The sequence below is a fragment of the Chiloscyllium plagiosum genome, unplaced genomic scaffold (genome assembly GCF_037043375.1).
Source record: "Chiloscyllium plagiosum isolate Xiang-an unplaced genomic scaffold, Cpla_swu_hap1 HiC_scaffold_16, whole genome shotgun sequence".
Lineage (NCBI taxonomy): Eukaryota > Metazoa > Chordata > Chondrichthyes > Orectolobiformes > Hemiscylliidae > Chiloscyllium > Chiloscyllium plagiosum.
In genome coordinates, this window is record NW_028270154.1 from 19,028,321 (window position 1) to 19,052,328 (window position 24,008).

Consider the following 24,008-nt stretch of genomic DNA (forward strand, 5'->3'; position numbering starts at 1 on the left):
AACTGAATAAAGACTTGTACACCTGTTGTCTTTCACTGTGTCTCACACCTGCATACACACATCATGAGCGCTGGGGAAAGTATTCAGCACTACTGCAGTTAGGCAATAGTGGTGGTGGTTAAAAAAAAATAAAACCAGGAGATTAACCAGGGGATTTAGAATCCCCTTAGTGAAAAAAAGAAAATATAACCAGGAGATTAAGAATCCCCTCAGTTGAGGGGACTGACTCTGAGCTGGCTGGGCCACAGTAAAAAAAATTGAATCCTCTTTGTCGTTCACACAGGATCAGGATCTGCATTTGCTCCTGGTGGTGGGATCCACAGTATACCAGTACAATTCTAGCTCGCACTTCCAATCAATTACTTTCAGTGTCCAAATGATTGATTGGCAAGTTTGGAAAAAGGGTACATTACTTATTAATTTTAGGCTTCAGCTTCTGTGCTGAGTTTATCCTTATTATAGCGCAAATGCAACAGCTTGACTATTGTATAACACCATGACTTGAGCCTGAAGATGAAATACAGACAATTAATTCGTAGAGATTAAGTAAAAATTTACATTCTGTCATACAATACTGCTTAAAAATGAAAGAAAAACAGTTTTGCAAAGAAAACAGCGCCACATTACTTTAAATACATATACTGGAGTTGGCAAACAAATACTTTCCTGAGGTGACAGATGTTATTCTGTCAAAGCTGATTAGTTTTCTTTGCTGCCCCACACCCTTTTCCGATGTTTCCTCATCTCACTATTTCCATCGCTCTGCAGAGCTACATTTAAGATCTCACAGAGAATTACCTACCCCAAAGCTACTAGCAGCACTAGTCTTGGTCAATAGGCAGTCCGGTGCCTGTACATTGAGATGCTAACATCGAAAGATGTTTTGAAAGCATGTAAATAAATTAGCCTCAAGTCTATGGAAGTCCCAGTAGCACTTTTTAAATAAATTTTAAATCATAGGAATTGTCACAGATGAGAGCTTCAGCCCATCAACTGACATCCAAGTGGGAGGCGGATGGATCCTTGGGTGCCAATGGAATTATGGGGGATGCAGACTGTGAAGGAAGGTCAAGTGAGGCAGATCTTGCCGAATAGCAGAGTAGATTCACAAGACCAAATGACCTGTGCCTGTTCCTCTTTCTTATGTTCTAGAGTTCAAAATGATCCCTCCACATTACAACAAAATAGCCCCAAGTTAAATCACTGCCAGTTTCTTACCACCATCTCCATGAAGCGCTGCTAATTCTTGAGGAAATTCCTGGTGTTCTTTTGATGGAGATTCTTTCTGTTTAAATTAAAAATGAGTTATTTACTCATTCCATATACTTTGCAATCTTTAAGAGGAGAACTGACAGGAATTCATTCAGATTTATTTAGAATAGTCCGTGAGATGCAGCAAACGAAAAACTAACTGTTGTGGTTCTTTCTCTTTCTAACTACAATCTTGCATACACATTTGAACTTGCCTTTATCATTCATGTCACACTCTCACCCCCTTCTAGATTACTACACAACATCCCTCTGCCTATTTGCATGTCTGGGCAGAACTCCGAAGCAATACACAAGAGTCACGGAGGTTCTAACAGTGATGATGCAATCCTGCATATTTACTGGCCTCACTCAAACAAAACTGAAAATGTGTTGCTGGAAAAGCGCAGCAGGTCAGGCAGCATCCAGGGAACAGGAGAATCGACGTTTCGGGCATAAGCCCTTCTTCAGGAAACGTCGATTCTCCTGTTCCCTGGATGCTGCCTGACCTGCTGCGCTTTTCCAGCAACACATTTTCAGCTCTGATCTCCAGCATCTGCAGACCTCACTTTCTCCTCACTCAAACAAAATCCAACCTGACTACCATAATATACACAAAGTACACATCAATTACCCAACTGGAAAAATGTATAATGGCATGCCCCAGAATCTTTCCCTGCACACCAATGTTTACATTTTCAAGTGAAATGCTTTGAAGTCTGGACCTGTTTCTTGACACTTTGTAAAGGACAGTATTCACTGTGTAGATACATATGCAATATGTTTCATCCAACTCAACCGATATGTCTGCCACACCCATTGTAGACACATAGATACAGACATTATGATTATACATCCACAACTGCTCATCCATCCAGACATTCATTGAGAATCCCAAATTACTCAGTAAAATTCACTCACAATTACACTGTACCAAATCAATTCGGTATGAATAATTGTATTCTATTTTAATGGTAGATTTAAACCATTCTCCAACAGAAACTAAAAAAGGGAACAATTAACAATGAGCAAGTTGCTTGCCAATTTGGAACTATACCTTTTCCCATCTGTGTAGTATACACTAGCCAGAGGCTGCAGGTGGATAAGGCAATGCTGCAGCAGATGAAATGCAAATAAATTAATACACCTCAGAGACTTATTAAATCAATAGATCTCTGATGCCATTTTCAGGAAATTCAAAAGGGGCAGAATCTGCAGTTAAGGAGCAAATTACTACACCTGCTGGAATCCGTACTGCAAACAAAAAATGCTGGAAATCACAGCAGGTCACACAGCATCCATGGAGAGACAGTGAGCTAACATTTTGAGCCTGGATGATTCTTCATCTAGACTTGAAATGTTAGCTTGCTCTGTCTCTCTCTCTCGCTCTCTATGGATGCTACCTGAAGTCCTGTGATTTCCAGAATGATTTGCTTTCAGAATCTGCAGTTTTCCTGTCAGGTTAACATAGGTCGGTTGCTGTTGGTGGTTTGAATCAACTGTCCAAGCAAGTCACAAAGAAAAAGCATTGACGGGACATGGAGGAGGAACAAGTGTACCCTGTGGCCCCACAAAAAAACTTGAGGCAAGTTTTGTTATCATTCATTCCTATCTCCTCTATTTTTTGACTGTGAACAGCTCCCTGCACACTCTTCTCTTACAATGTCAGTTTACAGTCAATGTTTATTAAAGATAAATTTTGGTTTAAAAGCTTTTAGACAAAGATGTTATGACCAGATGACATTAGTTCTTTTTACATACTGTTTTTCACATTCCCTCAGTTCAGCACAAAGATTTTTAATTTTTTTTTAAAATGGCTACATTTCACTTCCTCGTTCAAACATGAATTAGCCCATTACAAAGTCTTCTTAAGTGAAAGATGAACAAATTTTATGAGCTACTAATGCTGAGCGTAGTAATAAAACTGAAAATGTGTTGCTGGAAAAGCGCAGCAGGTCAGGCAGCATCCAAGGAACAGGAGAATCAATGTTTCGGGCATAAGCCCTTCTTCTCCTGAAGAAGGGCTTATGCCCGAAACGTCGATTCTCCTGTTCCTTGGATGCTGCCTGACCTGCTGCGCTTTTCCAGCAACACATTTTCAGCTCTGATCTCCAGCATCTGCAGTCCTCACTTTCTCCTCGAAGTAATAAAACACCATGCACTCAAACACAGGTTAAAATATTTAAAAAGAGGAATGTAGTCTAGTACAAAAACTAAAATAAAGCATAAGCAATTTACAGATTTCTAAACTATCCTTGAGGTTTTAGGCTGAATCGCAGATCACAGTAGCTTAATTCATGAGTTTTTTTTCTTTCACATTAATAAACTTTGTAGTTATCTATGTTATCAGCGAATGACTTGTTTATAATTTGCTTTATCAACAGGCATTGTCTTTTGAGAGGCTGAGAGACACAAAGGTAGAGAAAGCAAGCCACCCAGTTCTGCTGTTACAAATCCATCATTCTTCTCTTTGCTCTGTCAAAAGACAGTTGCCTAAAATACAGTTCCTCTATGTATTCCTATGTCTGGCTTCGCTGTTGTGTTTTCAAACAGATAATCTCCAGGCAACCTTCATCTCAATATGCGAAACTTCCAGTGAGGTACAAATCAAACAGATCAGAGCACAAATCTACAGTAATTAGTGTCGCCATTTTTAAAACTGATTTAATTCATGAAAGTTCTAGGTATTAGAAATCAGATGGATGGAAGTTAAAAAATAATTGTAATAATAGCAGTAAAACTGGACAGAGGTCAGACATCTGAATAGGAATGAAACCTTCCAATTTTTGATCCAAAGGATAGTTTGGTACCGGATTCTCATATATCCAAATCTGTCCTATAAATTCGCTGATATTTCACATATTCAAGCAACAACAGTTTGCATTTATATACAGCCTTTAACATCATTAAATTCTTAAGGCATTTTGCAAACCACATGTTCAGATAATAGGCAGTTTCTTCCCATGGTCCAAAGATGTGCATGTTAGGTGGATTGTCGATGGGGCAATCTATCTTTAGCATAGGTGTCTAGGGATGTTTGGGTTGAATGGGTTAGCCATGATAAAAACCTTTTGCGGGGTGACAGGGATGAGGTAGCTCTGGGTCAGATGCTCTTTGGAGGCTCAGTGCCAAATGTTGAGCTGAGCATCCTCCTGCTGCACTGTCGGGATTACATGAACGTATCACAGAACTCTGTGAGCGTATGCATGTGGACAGCATGAGGGTGCCTGCCAGGGTCTCTGCACAGCCTCAATGATAATGTAAGGAATCTCTGCATCCTGTAAAGGTTTGGAAGGCTACATATAAAGGCTGGCAAGGTTATCTGCACGAGGAGCATTGCCGTGATGCAGAGACTGTGAGTTCATACTCAAGTTGTTGATCAATCTAGGCAAAGAACACATTTTATGGGACATTGGGAGGTACATCCACCTGTCATGCAAGTGTAAAACTCGCCTCTGAGCCATTTAGCAAACATTCATGATCATGTGTAGTTCAGTTACATCACAGAATGTTAGATTATTAAAAAGTGTGCCACTTAAAACAGATTTGAACCAATGCTCATATTGTAGCTGTAAATTTGACTTTTGCCTGTGGCAACCCAGATGCCACTTGAACACTGTTCCAGCCTCTCCTTCCCCGTGCCCTACAAATGTCATGTGCAGCAAACCTCATGTCATAAAAATCTGTTGCGCCTCAGAGTAAAAAGCAAATTCTCATGGCATTGAAAATCAAAATCCTCCCACTGTGTAACAACAGCTGCATGCACAGGCGTAACCTACTTTGAGACCAGACCATGGTTTTAATTCTGTACAACATCTACCCTTGTACAAGGAAGTATATTGTAAGTTTTTATATGTTAACCATCTATTACAGATTGTTAATACCCAGGAGGCATCAAGTAGAAACTGGATTTAGACCATTCTCTTGGAAATTGACACAATAACAATGCAACTCGAGTCAGCGGTTTATCCGTGTCACACTGTCCCGGTCATCACTCAATATTGGCATAAACATTAAACGTGGAAGACGCACAAAAGATACTCAGTCTTGTAATTTTCTGCTTCTGGAAGATGTTAGCCCTGATTTTCCGATTCCGAACAACATCTGCATTGTAAATGACAGGGAAGCCAGTTCTGTAGTTGCAGGCCAGTTCAGAGTGTCCAAAGCTGGCTCTGCACAGTTTAGGTGGTTACTGAGTTGCTTGAATCACTTGCTTCTGCTTTCAGGAAATGTTGGCCTTGTGCCAGCAGTCTGTTTACTTGGGCAGGCACATTCTATCGTCAGAATGAATTGGGAAGGCACCTGTCTGTGTTGATGGACAAAAATTAAAAAGGTCAATAATCATTAAGATTAAGATTCAGTAGTTTCTCCCTGATTCTGGTACAAAACTAGCCCAAAAGATACAATTTTGCCTCTTCATTACAGTAAATATCAAGAATTGGCTATGCACCTCAGATCACGTACAAGGAGCTTTACAAGGTATTTAAAAATGTGGCCATTGATAAAGTGTAATTTTTAAGTGGCAGTATATGGGGGTCAATTATTGGTTCAACATTTAAAAAAGCATGTGACAATCTTTACTGACATAGGAACTAGCCTTAGAAACAAAAATCAATTCATCAGTAAAATGTAAGCAAAGCAAGATAGTTCAAATAAAAGCTGGCCTACCAAACAAAAACTGAAGGGCACCGTTCACTTTTAACAAGCCTATTCCTGTAGACTAGGGCTCCCACAAGTTTAAAAATGCGCACAATGCTTTGGTGAAAAAAGCTACCAAGATTCAGGAGAAGGATCAATTGACATTAAATCTGCAGCTGGAAGGTGCATGTTGAGTTTACCCTGACTTGCATTTACAGTCACTAATGCAGACTCCAAAATCCAGACATTCGTCTTCAACATACAACATGGTATGCTGTAAATGTCTGGCTACTTCTGGGCCCACGTTTGGCACTGAACGCCTGATTTGGAAACCGTCTTTGTCGTTGGAATGTCCATATATCTTGTAAACTGTCACTTGTGCCCATCAAAGCTCTGCACTGCCTGCAATGCCCTCAATATCAGTTGTGCTTAAGCCAACTGCAACAATAGTGGAATGAGGGGATTAAATGACACAAATATAGAAACGAGGCTGGTTGTAGAACGGAGACAAGAGAGTTACAAAATTCTTGGTCACTATCAATAAATGACATTTCATATTACATAAACACCCAAATGAAACTTGCAACAAAAGCAAAAATCTTTTTCTTGTTTGGATTATCAAAGAAACAGTCAATGGGTAACAGCTGAGACTGCAAATCATACAGGAACAAGATGGGGCTATCTTGAGGCTTCCAGGTCAATGGCCTCAGACCAAAGATAGTAAGAGCTGTTGACATCAATTACATATTCGCACAATTTGCCATGGGCATAGTTTTACACATACATAAGATGATATATGTAGGGCCATTACTCACTTGGTCTGTTGTACGCTCAATGAGAGAGGTAATGGAATAGTATTAATATCACTAAACCAGTAATTCAGAACACCAGGCTAATGTTCCGAGGACATGGGTTTAAATTCCACCATAGCAGAGGGTAAAGTTTGAAATCAATTTTAAAACAAAAATCAAGAATTAATCGTGACCATATAACCACTATCAATTATCGTGGAAACCTATCTGGATCACTGATGTCCTTTAATGGAAGGCATTCTGCCACCCTCACCAGGCAATCTGGCATTCCTGATCTACATGCAACTCCAGACTCTTGGAAATGTGGTCGAGTCTCATGGGATGGGAAAATGCTGGCCTAGCCAGCGATGCCCGGATCCAACAATCGATTAGGCATGATCTTTACATGCCATTCCGCCAGCCGGTGGAGCATGTGCAGATTAGTGGCGCTGTGCCAACCACAAACCCACCAAGCCCTTCCTCCAACTGCAAACAGTGGTGGGAGAGGCATTGGGCAGTCCATCCATTTCTGGAACAATTGGAGACCTTGATGGGCCTCTTCCCACCCCAAAGTTTTCACTGCGTTGGCAGGTAAAGGTATAGGAGAGTTGCCTCCGTAACAGCCCCGTCACCTCCTCACACATTCTGCTCCATTGTGGCCCACCTATTCCAGCCATCCAGCCACCTGTAGTGTTCCCTGGAGCTTGCCAGCCTAGCCCAAGCAAAGCACCCGCACTTAACTTTCTCTTTGACACTTTATGATAGGGAACTGGATGCAAATAGCACTAACAAGATCAACTGTCCTTCCAGGTGGCAGCAGAAGCCTGTCTTAAATGAATTAATGTACTAAGTGACCACGGGGTAATCTGCCAGAGTTGGGGATACAATTAGAACCCTTGATCATTTGGCCACAAAGCGGTATGGAGATCTTAGTACCCTTTTATTAACCTTGATAAACAAGGTTGGTTGGAAGATTGATACACAGGCAGACAATATGCTATATGCATTTTCTAAGGCCATTTTAGATACTGAAATAGTCAATAGGGATATGAGCATTCAGTTTCAAAATCAGTTCTGAGGAAGGGTCATACTATGCCTCTACTTCTTCAGGAAGCTAAGGAAATTTGGTATGTCTGTAAAGGCCCTCAGCAACTTTTACAGATGCATCGTAGAAAGCATTCTATCCGGATGCATCACGGCATGGTACAGCAACTCCTCTGCCCAGGTCCATTAGAAACTACAGAGAGTTATGAACACAGCCCAGTCCATCGCGCAAGCCAACCTTCCATCCATTGACTCCATGGATAATTCTCGATGCCTCGGAAAAGCAGACATCAAAAACCCTCCACCCTGGTTATAATCTCTTCCAATTTCTTCAGTGAGGGAGAAGATACAAAAGCTTAAACACATGTACCAACAGGTTAAAGAACAGCTTCTTCCCCATTGTTGTTAGACTTCTAAATGGACCTGGAAAATTTTAAATCTAATGTTGATCTTGCTTTTTGTGCACCTTGTTTGCAGCTGTAATTTTGTATTCCTTGCTCTCTCCAATCAGCTTACAATCTTTGTATGGTATGACCTTCCTGTACTGCACTCAGAGCAAATCTTTTCATTGTAGTTAGGTACATGTGACAATAATGAATCAAATACCATTCTCGAAATGTTAACTTTGTTTCTCTCTTGACTGATGCTGCCAGGATTGCTCAGTTTCCCTAGCATTGTGTGTTTGTTTCAGATGTCCAGTATCAGTAGTAATTTGCTTGCAAGGTTTGTGAAGGTTTATAGCTCAGGTTGAGATTTAGGGTGTAGGTTTGCTCACTGAGCTGTAGGTTTGATATCCAGACGTTTCATTACCTGGCTAGGTAACATCATCAGTGGCGACCTCCAAGTGAAGCGAAGCTGTTGTCTCCTGCTTTCTATTTATATGTTTTTCCTGGATGGAGTTCCTGGAGTTTGTGGTGATGTCATTTCCTGTTCATTTTCTGAGGGGTTGATAGATGGTATCTAGATCTATGTGTTTGTTTATGGCGTTGTGGTTGGAGTGCCAGGCCTCTAGGAATTCTCTGGCATGTCTTTGCTTAGCCCGTCCCAGGATAGATGCAGCACCGCCTTCCTAACCTACAATCTTCTTCCTGACCCCCCTCTCCCCCCCCCACCCCACTCCGGCCTATCACCCTCACCTTGACCTCCCTCCACCTATCGCATTCCCAACGCCCCTCCCCCAAGTCCCTCCTCTCTACCTTTTATCTTAGCCTGCTGGACACACTTTCCTCATTCCTGAAGAAGGGCTTATGCCCAAAACGTCGATTCTCCTGTTCCTTGGATGCTGCCTGACCTGCTGCGCTTTTCCAGCAACACATTTTTAGCTCTGATCTCCAGCATCTGCAGTCCTCACTTTCTCCTCCAGAATAGATGTGTTGTCCCAGTCGAATTGGTGGGTTTTTTTCTCATCTGTGTGTAGGGCTACGAGGGAGAGAGGGTTGTGTCTTTTTGTGGCTAGCTGTTGTTCGTGTATCCTGGTGGCTAACTTTCTTCCTGTTTGTCCTACGTAGTGTTTGTGGCAGTCCTTGCATGGAATTTTGTAGATGTCGTTGGTTTTATCCATGGGTTGTACTGGGTCTTTTAAGTTTTTTAGTTTTTGTTTGAGAGTGTTGGTGGGTTTGTGTGCTACTAGAATTCCGAGGGGTCTTAGTAGTCTGGCTATCATTTCTGAAACTTCTTTACCATACATCAAAGAAGTTTCAGAAATGACAGCCAGACTACTAAGACCCCTCGGAATCCTAGTAGCACACAAACGCACCAACACTCTCAAACAAAAACTAACAAACTTAAAAGACCCAGTACAACCCATGGACAAAACCAATGACATCTACAAGACTCCATGCAAGGACTGCCACAAACACTACGTAGGACAAACAGGAAGAAAGTTAGCCACCAGGATACACAAACACCAGCTAGCCACAAAAAGACACTACCCTCTCTCCCTTGTAGCCCTACACACGGCTGAAAATAAACCACCAATTCGACTGGGACAACACATCTATCCTGGGACAGGCTAAGCAAAGACATGCCAGAGAATTCCTAGAGGCCTGGCACTCCAACCACAACGCCATAAACAAACACATAGATCTAGATACCATCTATCAACCCCTCAGAAAATGAACAGGAAATGACATCACCACAAACCTCAGGAACCCCATCCAGGACAAACATATAAATAGAAAGCAGGAGACAGCAGCTTCGCTTCACTTGGAGGTTGCCACTAATGATGTTACCTAGCCAGGTAATGAAACGTCTGGATATCAAACCTACAGCTCAGTGAGCAAACCTACACCCTAAAGTAATTTGCTTTTATTATTTAGGGATATGATCACTGATTTACCAAACTGGGAAAGACTGGACTACATATCGATTTGATGTAGGCCAATCATAATGGAATCATTAGGGTGGAAATAGAAATATGGTGAATTTTACAACCTCGTACCTCCCTTTTTATTTGCCTGGACTACCAAATATTAAACCTTGTGGTTCAAGTTGTTGCTTGGGCTGATAAATGGCAAAGAACATGCGTGCCACACAAATTCTTGGCAATGACCATTTTTGATTAGAGGCAACCTAACCACTGACCTTTGACATTCAGTGGGGTTACCACCTCTGAATCCACACTAAAATCAACATCCTTGGGGTTAGCATTGATCTGAAACTCAACTAGACTTGCGCTATAAATAAAGTAGTAACAATAGCAGTTCAGAAACTAGGAACACTGTCGCGAGTAACTCACCTCCTGACTCCCAAAGCCTGTTCACCATCTACAAGGCACAAGTCAGGAGTGTGATGGAATATACTGGATGAGTGCAGCTGCAACAGCACTCAAGAACCTTGACACCATCCAGAAAAAAGCAGCCCGCTTGATTCATACCACATCCATGAGCATCCAGCCCTTCCACCACTGATGATCAGTAGCAGCCGTGTGTATCATCTACAAGATGCACTGCGGAAGTTCCCCAAAAATCCTTAGACAGTTCCTTTCCAAACCCATAACCACTACCACCTAGAAGGACAACGGCAACAGATACATAGAACACCACTGCCTGCAAATTCCCTTCCAAACTACTCGCCATCCTGACTAAGTCATATATTACTGTGCCTTCAGTGTTGCTGAATCAAAATCCTAGAATTCCCTTGTGGGATTAGCTATAGCACATGAACTGCAGCAGTTCAAGAAGGCAGCTCACCACCATCTTCTCAAGGGCAACTCAGGATGGGCAATAAATGCTAGCCAGCCAGCAACGCCCACGTCCCACGAGTGAATAAATAAATTCAAAAGATGATATTTCTAAATTAACTAACTCCTCACTGAACAGAATAGAATAGAATCCCTACAGTGTGGAAACAGGTCATTCAGCCAAACAAGTCTACACTGACTCTTTGAAGAACATTCCGCGCCCCCTCACCCCAGACTCATCCTCCCTACCCTATTCCGATGGCTAGCCCACCTAGCCTACACATCTGCAGACACTACGGATAATTTAGCATGGCCAATCCACCTAACTTGCATATCTTTGGATTGTGGGAGGAAAGCTGAGCAGCTGGAGGAAACCTACACATAAGAAAAATGTGCAAATTCCACACAGACAGTCACCCAAGGCTGGAATTGAACTCAGGTCCCTGGCACTGTGAGGTAGGAGTGCTAACCACTGAGCCACAGTGCTGCCCCAAAGATTTGACCCCTGGACCTCTCGTGTGTCTGCTATCCACCCAAGGCAAGAATCATAGCTCAAGACCAATAAGTCATGGCATGAAATTGAATTGGCTTTCTCTTAAACTTTATAACCAAAAGCTGAGTGCAAACAAAACGTTCTTCAAAATCTATTCATTTTTTGATCTGTAGCCAAAAGGCCAGGCAAAAGCAGCTGGCACTGATGTCCAAATACTCGTTGAACACGAGCCAACCCACACAAACAGGCTAACTGTTGGAACCTTTGTAGCTCTACTGGAACCACTGGACACTGTTACTATGAACACCACACTGTCACTAACGTAGTAACAGTGATCAAATCTGTCCCCAGTCATCCAATAAAGCTCATTTACTTTCACAATCTGTTATATGTATTAGATTATACACTTGGAGGCAATGTCATAATAGTTAAAAATGTGGAATATCAATCTTAGAATGCAAATATCCAATTTTAATACCAGGGACCTTCATGGATAATTTTAAAAAATCAAACACATGGACTTAAAATAAAAAACTCAACATCAGCTGACCTCAACTTATTCCATCTTCATGAAACCAAGGCGAGATAAATAAACATAGAATGAACTGAGATTAACATTCTCAAAAGGCATTCAAACTCAAAAATGTACGTCCTGTTTGATTTACATCTTTAAAGATAAGTTCTTTTATGTTGGAAATGAAAGAGTTGTCTGCAAATCATCCAGCTTGGAAAACAATAAGCCCAACACAGGAAAACATGAATGAGCTGTATTTCAAGCAATTGTTTAAACTACATACACATGTTTGTGCCTGTGTATGATGTTGCATCCTATTATTTTTCTCATGGTTAACAAGTAATAAAATTGTTCTTCCTTTCATTAATGAAATCTTGTAATTAGTTCCTTGTTTGATTTTGGTTTACTAACAAACTACATTTTTTGGAGAGAGGTATAGCAGTGTGTTAGACGTAATTTAAAATCTTTGCTGCAACCAAGACGTTTACAAAGAGGTAGCCATTTTACTTGGTCATAGCAGTATATCAAGGTGCTCAAATCCAAAGAAACTAGAAATACATATGCCTTCTAGCTGATGTCTTCTTTTCACTGAAAAAGTGAAAAGTTCCATTCGGCTGAAAGGAACTGCAAATGTCCCTTCAACTGACAGAGTCATACAGAATGGAAACAGATCATTTGCCCCAACCTGTCCATGTTGACCCGACATTTCAATCTGATCTAGTCCTATTTGCCAGTACTTGGCCCTTATCCCACTAAACCCTTCCTGTTCATATATCGATCCAGATACCTTTTAAATACTGTAATTGTACCAGTCTCCACCACTTCCTCTGGCAGCTCGTTCTATACTTGCGCCACTCAGGTTCTTTTTAAATCTTACCCCTTTCTGTTTAAATTAATGCCCCTTAGTTTTGAATTCCCCCACTCAGGGATAAAGACCTTGGCTATCCACTCTATCCATGCTCCTCATGAGTTTACAAACCTCTATAAGATCACCCCTCAGCCTCTCTTGCTCCAGGGGAAAATAGCACCAGCTTCTTCAGCTTTTCCCTATATCTCAAAGAGGCCAATCCTGGCAACATCCTTGTAATTTTTTTCTGACCCCTCTCAAGTTCAACAATATTCTTCCTCTGGAAGGGCAATGAGAATATATGCAGTGTTCCAAAAGTGACCTTGAAGTCTGTACAACTTCAACATGACATTCCAACTCCTATACTTAATGTTCTGACCAATGAAGGCCAGCGTGCCAAATGCCTTCTTCATCACCCTGTCTACCTGTGACTCCACTTTCAAGGAACAATGCACCTGCACCCCAGTAGAAGACACAGTGTGGTGGTAGAGGGTTGCTTTTTAAACTGCAGACCTGTGACCAACGATGTGCCACAAGGATCAGTGCTGGGTCCCCTGCTTTTTGCCATTTATATAAGTGATTTGGATGTGACTATAGGAAGCATAGTCATTAAATTTGCAGATGGCACCAAAATAGGTGGTTACTGGACAGCAAAGAACATTATCCCAGAGTACAATGAGACATTGGTCAGATGAGCTAATGACCGAGGAGTCGCAGGTCCAATTTAAATTAGATAAATGTGAAATAATTCATTTGGAAAGGGAAACCAGGGCAAGACTTTTACTGTTAATGGTAGGGCCCTAGAGAGTGTTACCAAACAAAGAGACCTGGGGTGCAGGTGCATGGTAGTGGGTAAGTTGTTGGAGAGGATTCTAAATGGACAGGATTAACATGCATTTGGAAAGGCAAGGTACGATTAGGGAGAGTCAACATGGATTTGTGCATGGAAATTGTGTCTCACAAACTTGAATTTTTCCAGGAGGTGATGCAGGAGATTGATTAAGGTAGAGCAGTAGACATTGTCTATATGGACTTCATCAAAGCATTCAACATGGTTTCATATGGTAGACTGGTTAATAAGGTTAGATCATATAAGATCCAGTAGGATCTAGCCAATTGGATACAAAATTTTGTATGTCTTATCACACCTTGCCTTTCCAAATGCATGTAAATCCTATCCCTTAGAATCCCCTTCAACAACTTCCCCACCACTGATACAAGGCTCACCAGTCTATAGTTCCCTGGCTTTTCTTTCCTGTCTTTCTTAAATAATGGCACCACATTAGTCAACTTCCAGTCTGCCAGGACCTCACCTGTGGTTGTCAATGACACAAATATTGCAGTAAGAGGCCCGCGATCTCTTCCCTAGCTTCCCACAAAGTTGTTGGAAATACCTGATCAAGTCTCAGGGATTCATCTACCTTTAAGCATGTTTAAGACCTACAGCACCTCCTCTTCTGTAAAATGGATTCTTTTTAAGATATCACTATTTATTTCCCCAAGTTCAAAAGCTTCAGTGTCCTTCTCCACAGTAAAAGCTGACATGAAATGTTTGTTTAGTATCTCATCCATCTTTTGTGTATCCCCACATAGACGGTTACATTGACCTCTAAGCAGCTCAATTCTCTCCCTAGTTACTCTTTTGCCCTTAGCATATTACAGAATCTCTTTGGATTCTCCCTAACCCTACTTGCCAAAGTTATCTCATGTCCCATTTTTGCCCTCCTGACGTCCCTCTTAAGTATACTCCTGTTATTCGTGTATTCCTCTAGGGATTCACTCGACCCCAGCTGTCCATACCTGACCAGAGCCTTAATTTCTCCAATCATCCAGCATTCCTTACACCTACTAGCCCTGCCATTTACACTAACAAGAATATATTGTCTCTGAACTCATTTTCTCATTTTTAAAGGTCTCCCACTTTCCAACGATCTCTTTACATGCGAATAGTCTCCCCCAATCAACTTTTGAAAGTTCCTGTCTGATACCGTCAAATTTGGCGTACTCCAATTTAGAATTTTAACTTTTTGATCACATTTTCTTCTCAATTTCCTTTGATTACTGGGGGCCTATAATACAGTCCCAACAAGGTGATCATCCCGTTCTTATTTCTCATTTCCACCCAAATAACTACACTGGATGATCTCCCAGGCATATGCTCCCTAAGTGCAGCTGTAATGTTATCCCTAACCAAAAACATCACTGCCTCCTGAGGTAAATGCAGTTTAATTTATCAGTCATCATCTCCTTCTTGGTCAAGCTCTTATCTGCTTTTGAGAAAGCGTGTACTGTAGATGCTGGAGATCAGAGTCGCGAGTGTGTTGTTAGGAAAGCACAGCCAGTCAGGCAGCATCTGAGCAGCAGGAGAATTGATGTGTCGGGCAGAAGCCCTTCATCAGGAATGAGGATTGTGGGCTGGGGCTGAGAGATAAATGGAAGGGGGGGTTAGGTTGGGGGAAGGTAGCTGGGAAAGCGATAGGTGGATGAAGGTGAGGGAGAAGGTGATAGGTCAGAGGAGGGAGTGATGGACAAGTCAGGAGGGCAGTGCTGAGTTGGAGGCTTGGGACTGGGATAATGCGAGGGTGGGGGGGGAAATAAGGAAGCTGTTGAAATCTACATTTATCCCGTAAGCTTGCAGGGTCCCAAGGCAGAATGAGGCGCTCCTCTTCCAGGCGTTGGGTGGTAATGGTTTGGCAGTAGAGGAGAATCAGGACCTGCATGTCCTTGACGGAGTGGGAGGAGGAGTTAAAGTGTTCAGCCACGGGCCGGTGGGGTTGGTGGGTACAGGTGTCCCAGAGATGTTCTCTGAAACGATCCACAAGAAGGCATCCTGTCTCCCTGATGTAGAGAAGACCACACTGGGTGCAACGGATGCAGTAGATGACATTGGTAGAGGTACAGATAAATTTCTGACTGATGTGGAAAGATCCCTTGGGGACTTGGATGGAGGTGAGGCAAGTGGTGTGGGCGGAGGTTTTGCACTTCCTTCGGTGGCAGGGAAAGGTGCCAGGAGTGGGGTGTGGGCTGGTGGGGGATGGGGACCTGATGAGGGAGTAGCAGAGGGAATGGTCTCTTCATAATGCTGATAGAGGTGAGAAGGGAAATATATATCTCTGGTGGTGGGGTCCATTTAGAGGTGGCAGAAGTGGCGGAGGATGATGCGTTGTATGAGGAAGTTGGTGGGATGGAAGGTGAGGACGGGGGTGGGGGGGTTCTGTCCTTATTGCATTGGGATGGGTGGGGTTCTAAGGCGGTGGTGTGTGAAGTGGACGAGCTTTCGCTCTGAGCTGGGGCAGGACTGACTGTAGGCTTTTGCTTTGAGCTGGGGCTGAAGATGCCCTTCAGTGCACCTTTTCCTGCCACCTATCATTTTCACCTTCATCTACCTATCACTTTCTCAGCTCCCTTCCCCCCCACCCCTCCCATTTATCTCTCAGCCCCCAGCCCACAAGTCTCATTCCTGATGAAGGGCTTATGCCTGAAACATCAATTCTCCTGCTCCTCGGATGCTGCCTATCCTGCTGCATTTTCACAGCAACACACACTCGACTCTTATCTGCCTTTGACAGTTTGACCTGCTCGCCTTATCTACTGCTCGCCTTATCTACCACACTCAGAATTTCCCCTTTTCTCACTATCACTTTGGTTCCCACCCCCACCCCACCCTTTCCTAATTTCAAACCTCCCGAGTAGAACGAGCAAATCTCCTTGCAAACACATTGGTCTCCTTCCAATTCAGGTGGAACCGTCCCTCTGATATAGGTCCCCTCGATGATCCAAAAATGTGAATCTTTGCCCCTTGCGCCAGGTCGTCAGCCACACATTCATCTGCTCTGTCCACTTATTTTTGCTCTCATGAGCACATGGCACTGGGAGTAATCCAGATATTACTACCTTTGAGGACTTACTTTTTAACTTCCTGCCTAGTTTCCTTCATTCTCTCTGCAGGACCTCATCCCTTTCTCTATCACTATCATTGACACCAATGTGCACAACGACCTCCTCCTGGTCACTCTCCCCTTTCAGAATGTTCTGTACCCTCTCCGAGACATCCTGTCACTGACACCAGGGAGGCAACATACCAGCCTGATGTCTTGCTGACAGCTGCAGAAATGTCAGTCTGTACCCCAGACTAGATAGTCTCCTGTTACAATCAAATTGCTTGGAAACGGACATATAGAGCCAGTCACGGTACCAGAAACCTGGCTCCCAGTCCTCAACTCCCTTGAGAGGCCAACTCCTGCTAGAGTATCCAAAACAACATATCTGTTTGAGATGGGTGGGGGGGGGGGGGCACCAGAGGAGGCACCTGCACTACCTGGCTAACTCTCCTGCCATTCCTACCAGTTCACCTCGTTAGGCAATGGCCTAAATGATATTATCGCTAGACTATTATTCCAACCTCCCAGGTAATGTTCTGGGGATCTGGGTTCGATTCTCACCATGGCAGATAGCATTATTTAAACTCAGCAAAATTTAGAATCTAAATGATGACTGTGAATCCATTGTTGGTTTTTGGAAAAACCCATCTGGTTCACTAGTGTCCTTTAGGGAAGGAACCTGTCATCTTTAGCCGGTCTGGCCTACTTGTGCCTTCAGACCTAGAGCAAGGGTTGACTCTTAACTTCCCTCTGGACAATTAGGAATAGGCAATAAGTGCTGGCGTATTCATCCTGTGACTGATTTTTTCAAAAAAAAATCTAGGACAGTATCTATGGGGTTTCCACCTTCCTTAAACTGCCATCCATCACAGCCTCTTGTAAAACTCTTCAGTGCCTCTAACTGCTGTTCCATCTGATCCAAGCAGTCCAATAGGATTCGCAACCAAATACACTGCCTTCAGATACAATCTCCCAACATGACATGTATATTTGAATAGAAGCTTAGGGACCTTGACAACAACAGGAGAAACTGTCCCAGAGGCTGGAAGAGATGATGTATCATTTGAGGTCTGATTGCACCAACTGACTTATGCTTGTGCTGAACGCACAAATTGTCAGTAAAGTCCGGTATGCCCAAGCTCTGGCACCGGAGCTTAATGCTCCATGCCCACTGCTTCCAAGTCCACACAATATTAGCTCTCTGTTGTAGAAGGTACCTGTTTATACAATGTTCCTAGTTTCGTGTGTAAGTGTGGGTGCATAAAATACTACACGTTTGACAGAATGGGGTATCTGCAGTTCAATGTCACATAAAACCACTATGCCCTGTTTGTAAGGCGAAGACTTCTTATTTTGCATTTGAAGGGAAGAGAGTACAATGCATAAAGAGTGAAGTAAAACCAGGGAGTTCAAGGTGCACGACCGTATCAAGACACCAGAGAAACTGCGTCGGGACACCAGAAAGAGGATGTTGAGGTTAAACGGCAAACAGTGCCCACAGCATTAGATGGAGCTGAAGGAGAGACCAATATTGGATTAGTGGCCCTCCAGAAAGGACATTATTGGGCTGCATCCTTTTCCTAAAATAGACTTTCACACGTGCATCTGAACTGGTGAGGCACTTCACTCCTTCCCCTCCTACCCCATTGAGTAGCGGTGAAAGGTCCAAAGATGTCACTTTGAAGGAGTGTAGTACAGTGGTGACCCCTCTCCCTGTCCTTCAGACACACAAAAGAACCATTTTCAAATCTTCACCTTAGATTCCTGATCTTTGGAGCACTTATTTCACTACAACATTGACTCTCTCTCTCTCCTCTGGTATTCTGCACTGTCACAATTTTTACTTCTACTCATTCTTATGCTTTGGATTCTGCTGGGAGACAGTTATGAAGAGATGATTTTCACTGACCCAGTAAAATGGATTGAGGACTCAGCAGTGTCAAGTCAGCTGGCAGAGGCATTGCTCTGTCCTTCTGTTGGAGGGAGGAAAGAAATCGGGGCCAATTTCCAATCTGCAAGACCATTTTCTCTCTGGGACTCTAAACACAATTCCATTGCAGTGACAGAATCGCATAGCAGGAATGTGCACAAACATGCTATCAACTCAACAGAGGCAACTGAAAATTCATTGCTTGGAAACAAAGAAATATTTACACTTGTGGTTACATGGAGTGTGGTGTTGCTTCATAAGCACTTTTATACAAGTCTAGGTTGAAAACAATTGTGGTGCCAAATTATTCACTGTGCTTTCCAGTCAGCAGCACGCCTCCTTTAACGTGCATTGTAGCCTCATAAGTTATTTGGCAATGTGACATGTGAGATAATGGTATCAAAAATGGGTTTCGTTTCACACCATCTCTCATATTGTTGCAAGTTGTTTTGGTGTAAAAGTGTTGAGAATGAATCCAGCTAAGTTTTGGTTTGTTTATTTCATATCTTCCCACTCACTCTTCTTTTCCTCTGCAGGGGATAGCGGCAAGTGCTGGAAGGGTTAGTAGGCTGATTATCAATCTGGTGAACCTTGTCATGAGCACTCCAGGTATAGCCAACAAGTCCTAAAGTGCAGCTTGAGCCTCGAGTCCTTGTCTTGGTGGGAGAACCACTACTATCTGCACCAGAGACTCTGCTCAGCTCAGGGATGAGGGAACATAGAGTCATAGAAACGTACAGCATAGAAACAGATCCTTTGGTTCAACTCGTTCATGCCGATCAGATATTCTAAATAAATCAAATCCTGTTTGCCAGCGCTTGGCCCGTAACCCTCTAAACTCTTCTTATTCATATGCCCATTCAGATGCCTTTTAAATGTTGCATTATACCAGCCTCCACCACTTCATTCCATATATGCACCACCCTGTGTGAAAAAAATGCCCCTTTTCCCCTCTCACCTTAAATCTATGCTCTCTATAGACAATAGGCAATAGGTGCAGGAGTAGGCCATTCTGCCCTTCGAGCCTGCACCACCATTCATTATGATCATGGCTGATCATCCTCAATCAGTATCCTGTTCCTGCCTTATCCCCATATCCCTTGATTCCATTATTGTTGAGAGCTCTATCCAACTGTTTCTTAAACGAATCCAGAGACTGGGCCTCCACTGCCCTCTGGGGCAGAACATTCCACACAGCCACCACTATCTGGGTGAAGAAGTTTCTCCTCATCTCTGTCCTAAATGGCCTACCCCTTATTTTTAAGCTGTGTCCTCTGGTTCGGGACTTATCCATCAGCGGAAACATGTTTCCTGCTGCCAGAGTGTCCAATCCTTTAATAATCTTATATGTCTCAATCAGATCCCCTCTCAGTCTTCTAAACTCAAGGGTATACAAGACCAGTCGCTCCAATCTTTCAACATAAGATAGTCCCCCCATTCCAGGAATTGACCTTGTGAACCTATGCTGCACTCCCTCAATAGTCAGAATGTCTTTCCTCAAATTTGGAGACCAGAACTGCACACAATATTCCAGGTGTGGTCTCACCAGGGCCCTGTACAGCTGCAGAAGAACCTCTTTGCTTCTATACTCAATTCCTCTTGTTATGAAGGCCAGCATGTTATTAGCCTTCTTCACTACCTGTTGTACCTGCATGCTTACCTTCATTGACTGGCGTACAAGAACACCCAGATCTCTTTGTACTTCCCCTTTACCTAACTTGACTCCATTTAGGTAGTAATCTGCCTTCCTGTTCTTGCCACCAAAGTGGATAACCATACATTTATCCACATTAAACTGCATCTGCCACGCATCTGTCCACTCACCTAACCTGTCCAGGTCACCCTGTAATCTCCCAACTTCCTCCTCACATTTCACCCTGCCACCCAGCTTAGTATCATCAGCAAATTTGCTAATGTTACTATTAATACCATCTTCTACATCATTAATATATATTGTAAAAAGCTGTGGTCCCAGCACTGATCCCTGTGGTACTCCACTGGTCACCGCCTGCAATTCCGAAAGGGAGCCGTTTATCACTACTCTTCGTTTCCTGTCAGCCAAGCAATTTTCAATCCAAGTCAGTACTTTGCCCCCAATACCATGCGCCCTAATTTTGCTCACTAACCTCCTATGTGAGTCTTTGTCAAAGGCTTTCTGAAAGTCCAGGTACACTACATCCACTGGGATCTCCCTTGTCCATCTTCAGAGTTACATCCTCAAAAAATGCCAGAAGATTAGTCAAGCATGATTTGCCCTTCATAAATCCATGCTGACTCTGACCTATCCTGTTACTGCTATCCAGATGTGTCGTAATTTCATCCTTTATAATAGACTCCAGCATTTCCCACCACTGAGGTCAGACTAACTGGTCTATAATTTCCTGCTTTCTCTCTCACTCCTTTCTTAAAAAGTGGTAGACCATTAGCCACCCTCCAATCCGCAGGAACTTATCCTGAATCTATCGAACTCTGGAAATAATCACAACGCATCCATGATTTCTCGAGCCACCTCCTTCAGTACCCTGGGATGTAGACCATCAGACCCCGAGGACTTATCAGTCTTCAGACCTAACAGTCTCTCCAACACCAATTCCTGGCAAATATAAATTCCCTTCAGTTCAGGTCCTTCAGCCACTGTTACCTCTGGGAGATTGCTTGTGTCTTCCCCAGTGAACACAGATCTGAAGTACTAATTCAACTCTTCTGCCATTTCTTTGTTCCCCATAATATATTCCACTGTTTCTGTCTTCAAGGGCCCAATTTTAGTCTTAACCATTTTTTTGCCTTTCACATACCTAAAAAAGCTTTTACTATCCTCCTTTATATTCTTGGCCAGTTTACCTTCATACCTCATTTTTTCTCTGTGTATTTCCTTCTTAGTAATCCTCTGTTGTTCTTTAAAAGCTTCCCAGTCCTCCTTTTCCCACTCATCTTTGCTATGTTATACTTTTTCTTTTTTGACTTTATATGTTTCTTAACTTCCCTCGTCAGCCACACCCACCCCTGCCTCCTCATAGGATCTTTCTTCCTTTTTGGAATGAACTGATCTTGCACCTTCTGCATTATACTCAGGAATATCTGCCATTGTTCCTCCACTGTCATCCCTGCTAAGGTATTGCACCATTGAACTTTGGCCAGCTCCTCCCTCATAGTTCCATAGTTCCCTTTATTCAACTGAAATATTGTCACTACCGATTGTACCCTCACCCTTTTAAATTGCAGATTGAGGCTTATTGTATTATGGTCACTACCTCCTAACGGCTCCTTCACTTCGAGGTCCCTGAACAATTCTGGTTCGTTGCACAATACCAGATCCAGAATTGCTTTCTCCCTGGTAGGCTCCAGCACCAGCTGTTCCAAGAATCCATCTTGGAGGCACTCCACAAAGTCTCTTTCTTGAGGTCCAATACCATCCTGATTCTCCCAGTCTACCTGCATGTTGAAATCCCCCATCACAACTGTAGTAACATCTTTGCAACAGGCCAATTTCAGCTCCTTATTCAACTTACACCCTACATCCATACTACTGTTTGGGGGCCTGTGGATAACTCCCAAGAGGGTCTATCTACCTTTAGAATTTCTCAGCTCTATCCATACTGACTCTACATCCCCTGATTCTAGTTTTAGACTCCCTCACCTTGGGGAAAAGACCTTGTCTATTCATCCTATCCATGCCTCTCAAGATTTCATATACCTCTATAAGGCTACCCCTCAGCCTCCAACCCTGGCAACATTTTTATAAATCCCTTCCGAACCTTTTCAAGGTTCACAAAATCCTTCCTATAGAAGGGAGACCAGGATTGCAAGCAGTCATCCAAAAATGGCCTAACCAATGTTCTGTACAGCCGCAACATGACCTCCCAACTTCTATCCTCAATGCACTGACTAATAAAGGCAAACATACCAAATGTTTTCTTCACTACCCTGTCTAACTGGGACTCCACCTTCAAGGAATTAAGAACTTGCACTTCAAGGTATCTTTGTCCAGCAACACTCCCCAGGAACTAAACTGCCTCATTCCTTTCCACCACACAAGTGCCAGGCACTGACCATCCCCCTCAGGGCATGGGAACACCATCAACTGCATTTCCCCATCCTAGTCACACAGATCATCCTTGGAGGGACACACACTCCTTCTCTGTCACTGGGTTAAATTCCTGAAACTCAATCCCAACAACACCGTAGTATATGACAACATGGACTACAAAGATTCTAGAAGATGATCCACCATTTCCTCATGATCAATAAATGCTGCCCTTGCCAACTGCACTCTCTAGAAAGAATTAAGAAAAAAAATCAGCTTTGCATAAACTTTAATTCCTTTTCAGAATTGGCTGTCATGCATCTTCCTCATGGCCTTCTTTGACAGGACAACAGATTGTATGAACCTTCATAAAAGACAGCGGTCTACTGAACAGTGTTTTCCACTTTCCCAAATTTGATCCTGGAAGACTTGCAAAAGGAAGCTGCCCTAAACTATATTTCTGATTAGCAGATAGGTTATAAATTAACCATGATTTTATTGAATAGTAGAATATGCTGAAGAGGCTGAGTTCAAAACCCATCATGGTAGTGGAAGGAATTTAAATTAAATGAACAAATCTGCAGCAACATATCTGGTAAACAATAAGTTTCATCTAAAAATCATCTGGTTCAGTAATGTTCTTCAGGAAAGGAAATTTGCTGTCCTTTTTGGGGTACAGATTTGATGGGCCAAAGGACTTCTTCTGAACTGTAATACTTACCTAGTGTGAATGACTTGTGACCCCAGAATCACTGTAAGTCTGACTCTTAACTGCCCTCTGAAATGGCTTAGTAAGTGCATAAACCACAAGGGAAAATGTGAAAAACAAAATCACTGGAGTAACCATTCCAGATGGATCTAGGCACAGGAACCACCAGCGAGAAGTAGAGATGGAATCAATGAATGGAGGGTTGGCTTGTGTGATGGACAGTTCGCAACTCTCTGTAGTTTCTTACGGTTCTGGGCACAGCAGTTGCTCTACCAAGCCATGATACATCCACATAGAATGCTTTCTATGGTGCATTTATAAAAATTGGCAAGTGTCTTTATGAACATGCAGAATTTCCTTGAAATACTGAGGAAGTAGAGGCATCGTTGATCTTTCTTGACTGTCGCATCAACATGGGCAGATCAGGACAGATTTTTGGTGATCATTGCTCCTGGGAACTTAACCCTCTTTTGACCATCTCCACCTCAGCTCCATTGTAGATTGGGGTGTGTCCTTCATTTTGCTTCCTGACATCAATGACCAGCCCTTTCATTTTGCTGATGTTGAGGGAGAGTTTGCTATCTTTACACCATGACAGATAGTTAGTAACCTAGTTGACCACTTGTTAATCTGCCTGTCACAGATTAATCTGTCCACTGAGCAACTACTGCACAATCCTTGTGGAGACCAAGCCCCATCTCCACATTG

General features: G+C 42.8%; 1 protein-coding gene across 1 annotated transcript in view; it reads right to left on the reverse strand.

The window, feature by feature from the left end:
• ccdc69 (coiled-coil domain containing 69) overlaps positions 1-24,008 on the reverse strand; it is a 65,882-nt gene that overhangs the window by 31,975 nt on the left and 9,899 nt on the right. Inside the window, exon 2 of the mRNA XM_043703223.2 lies at positions 1,219-1,285. Coding sequence (XP_043559158.1) covers positions 1,219-1,285 — 67 coding nt within the window. The remainder of the gene's footprint in view (positions 1-1,218; positions 1,286-24,008) is intronic.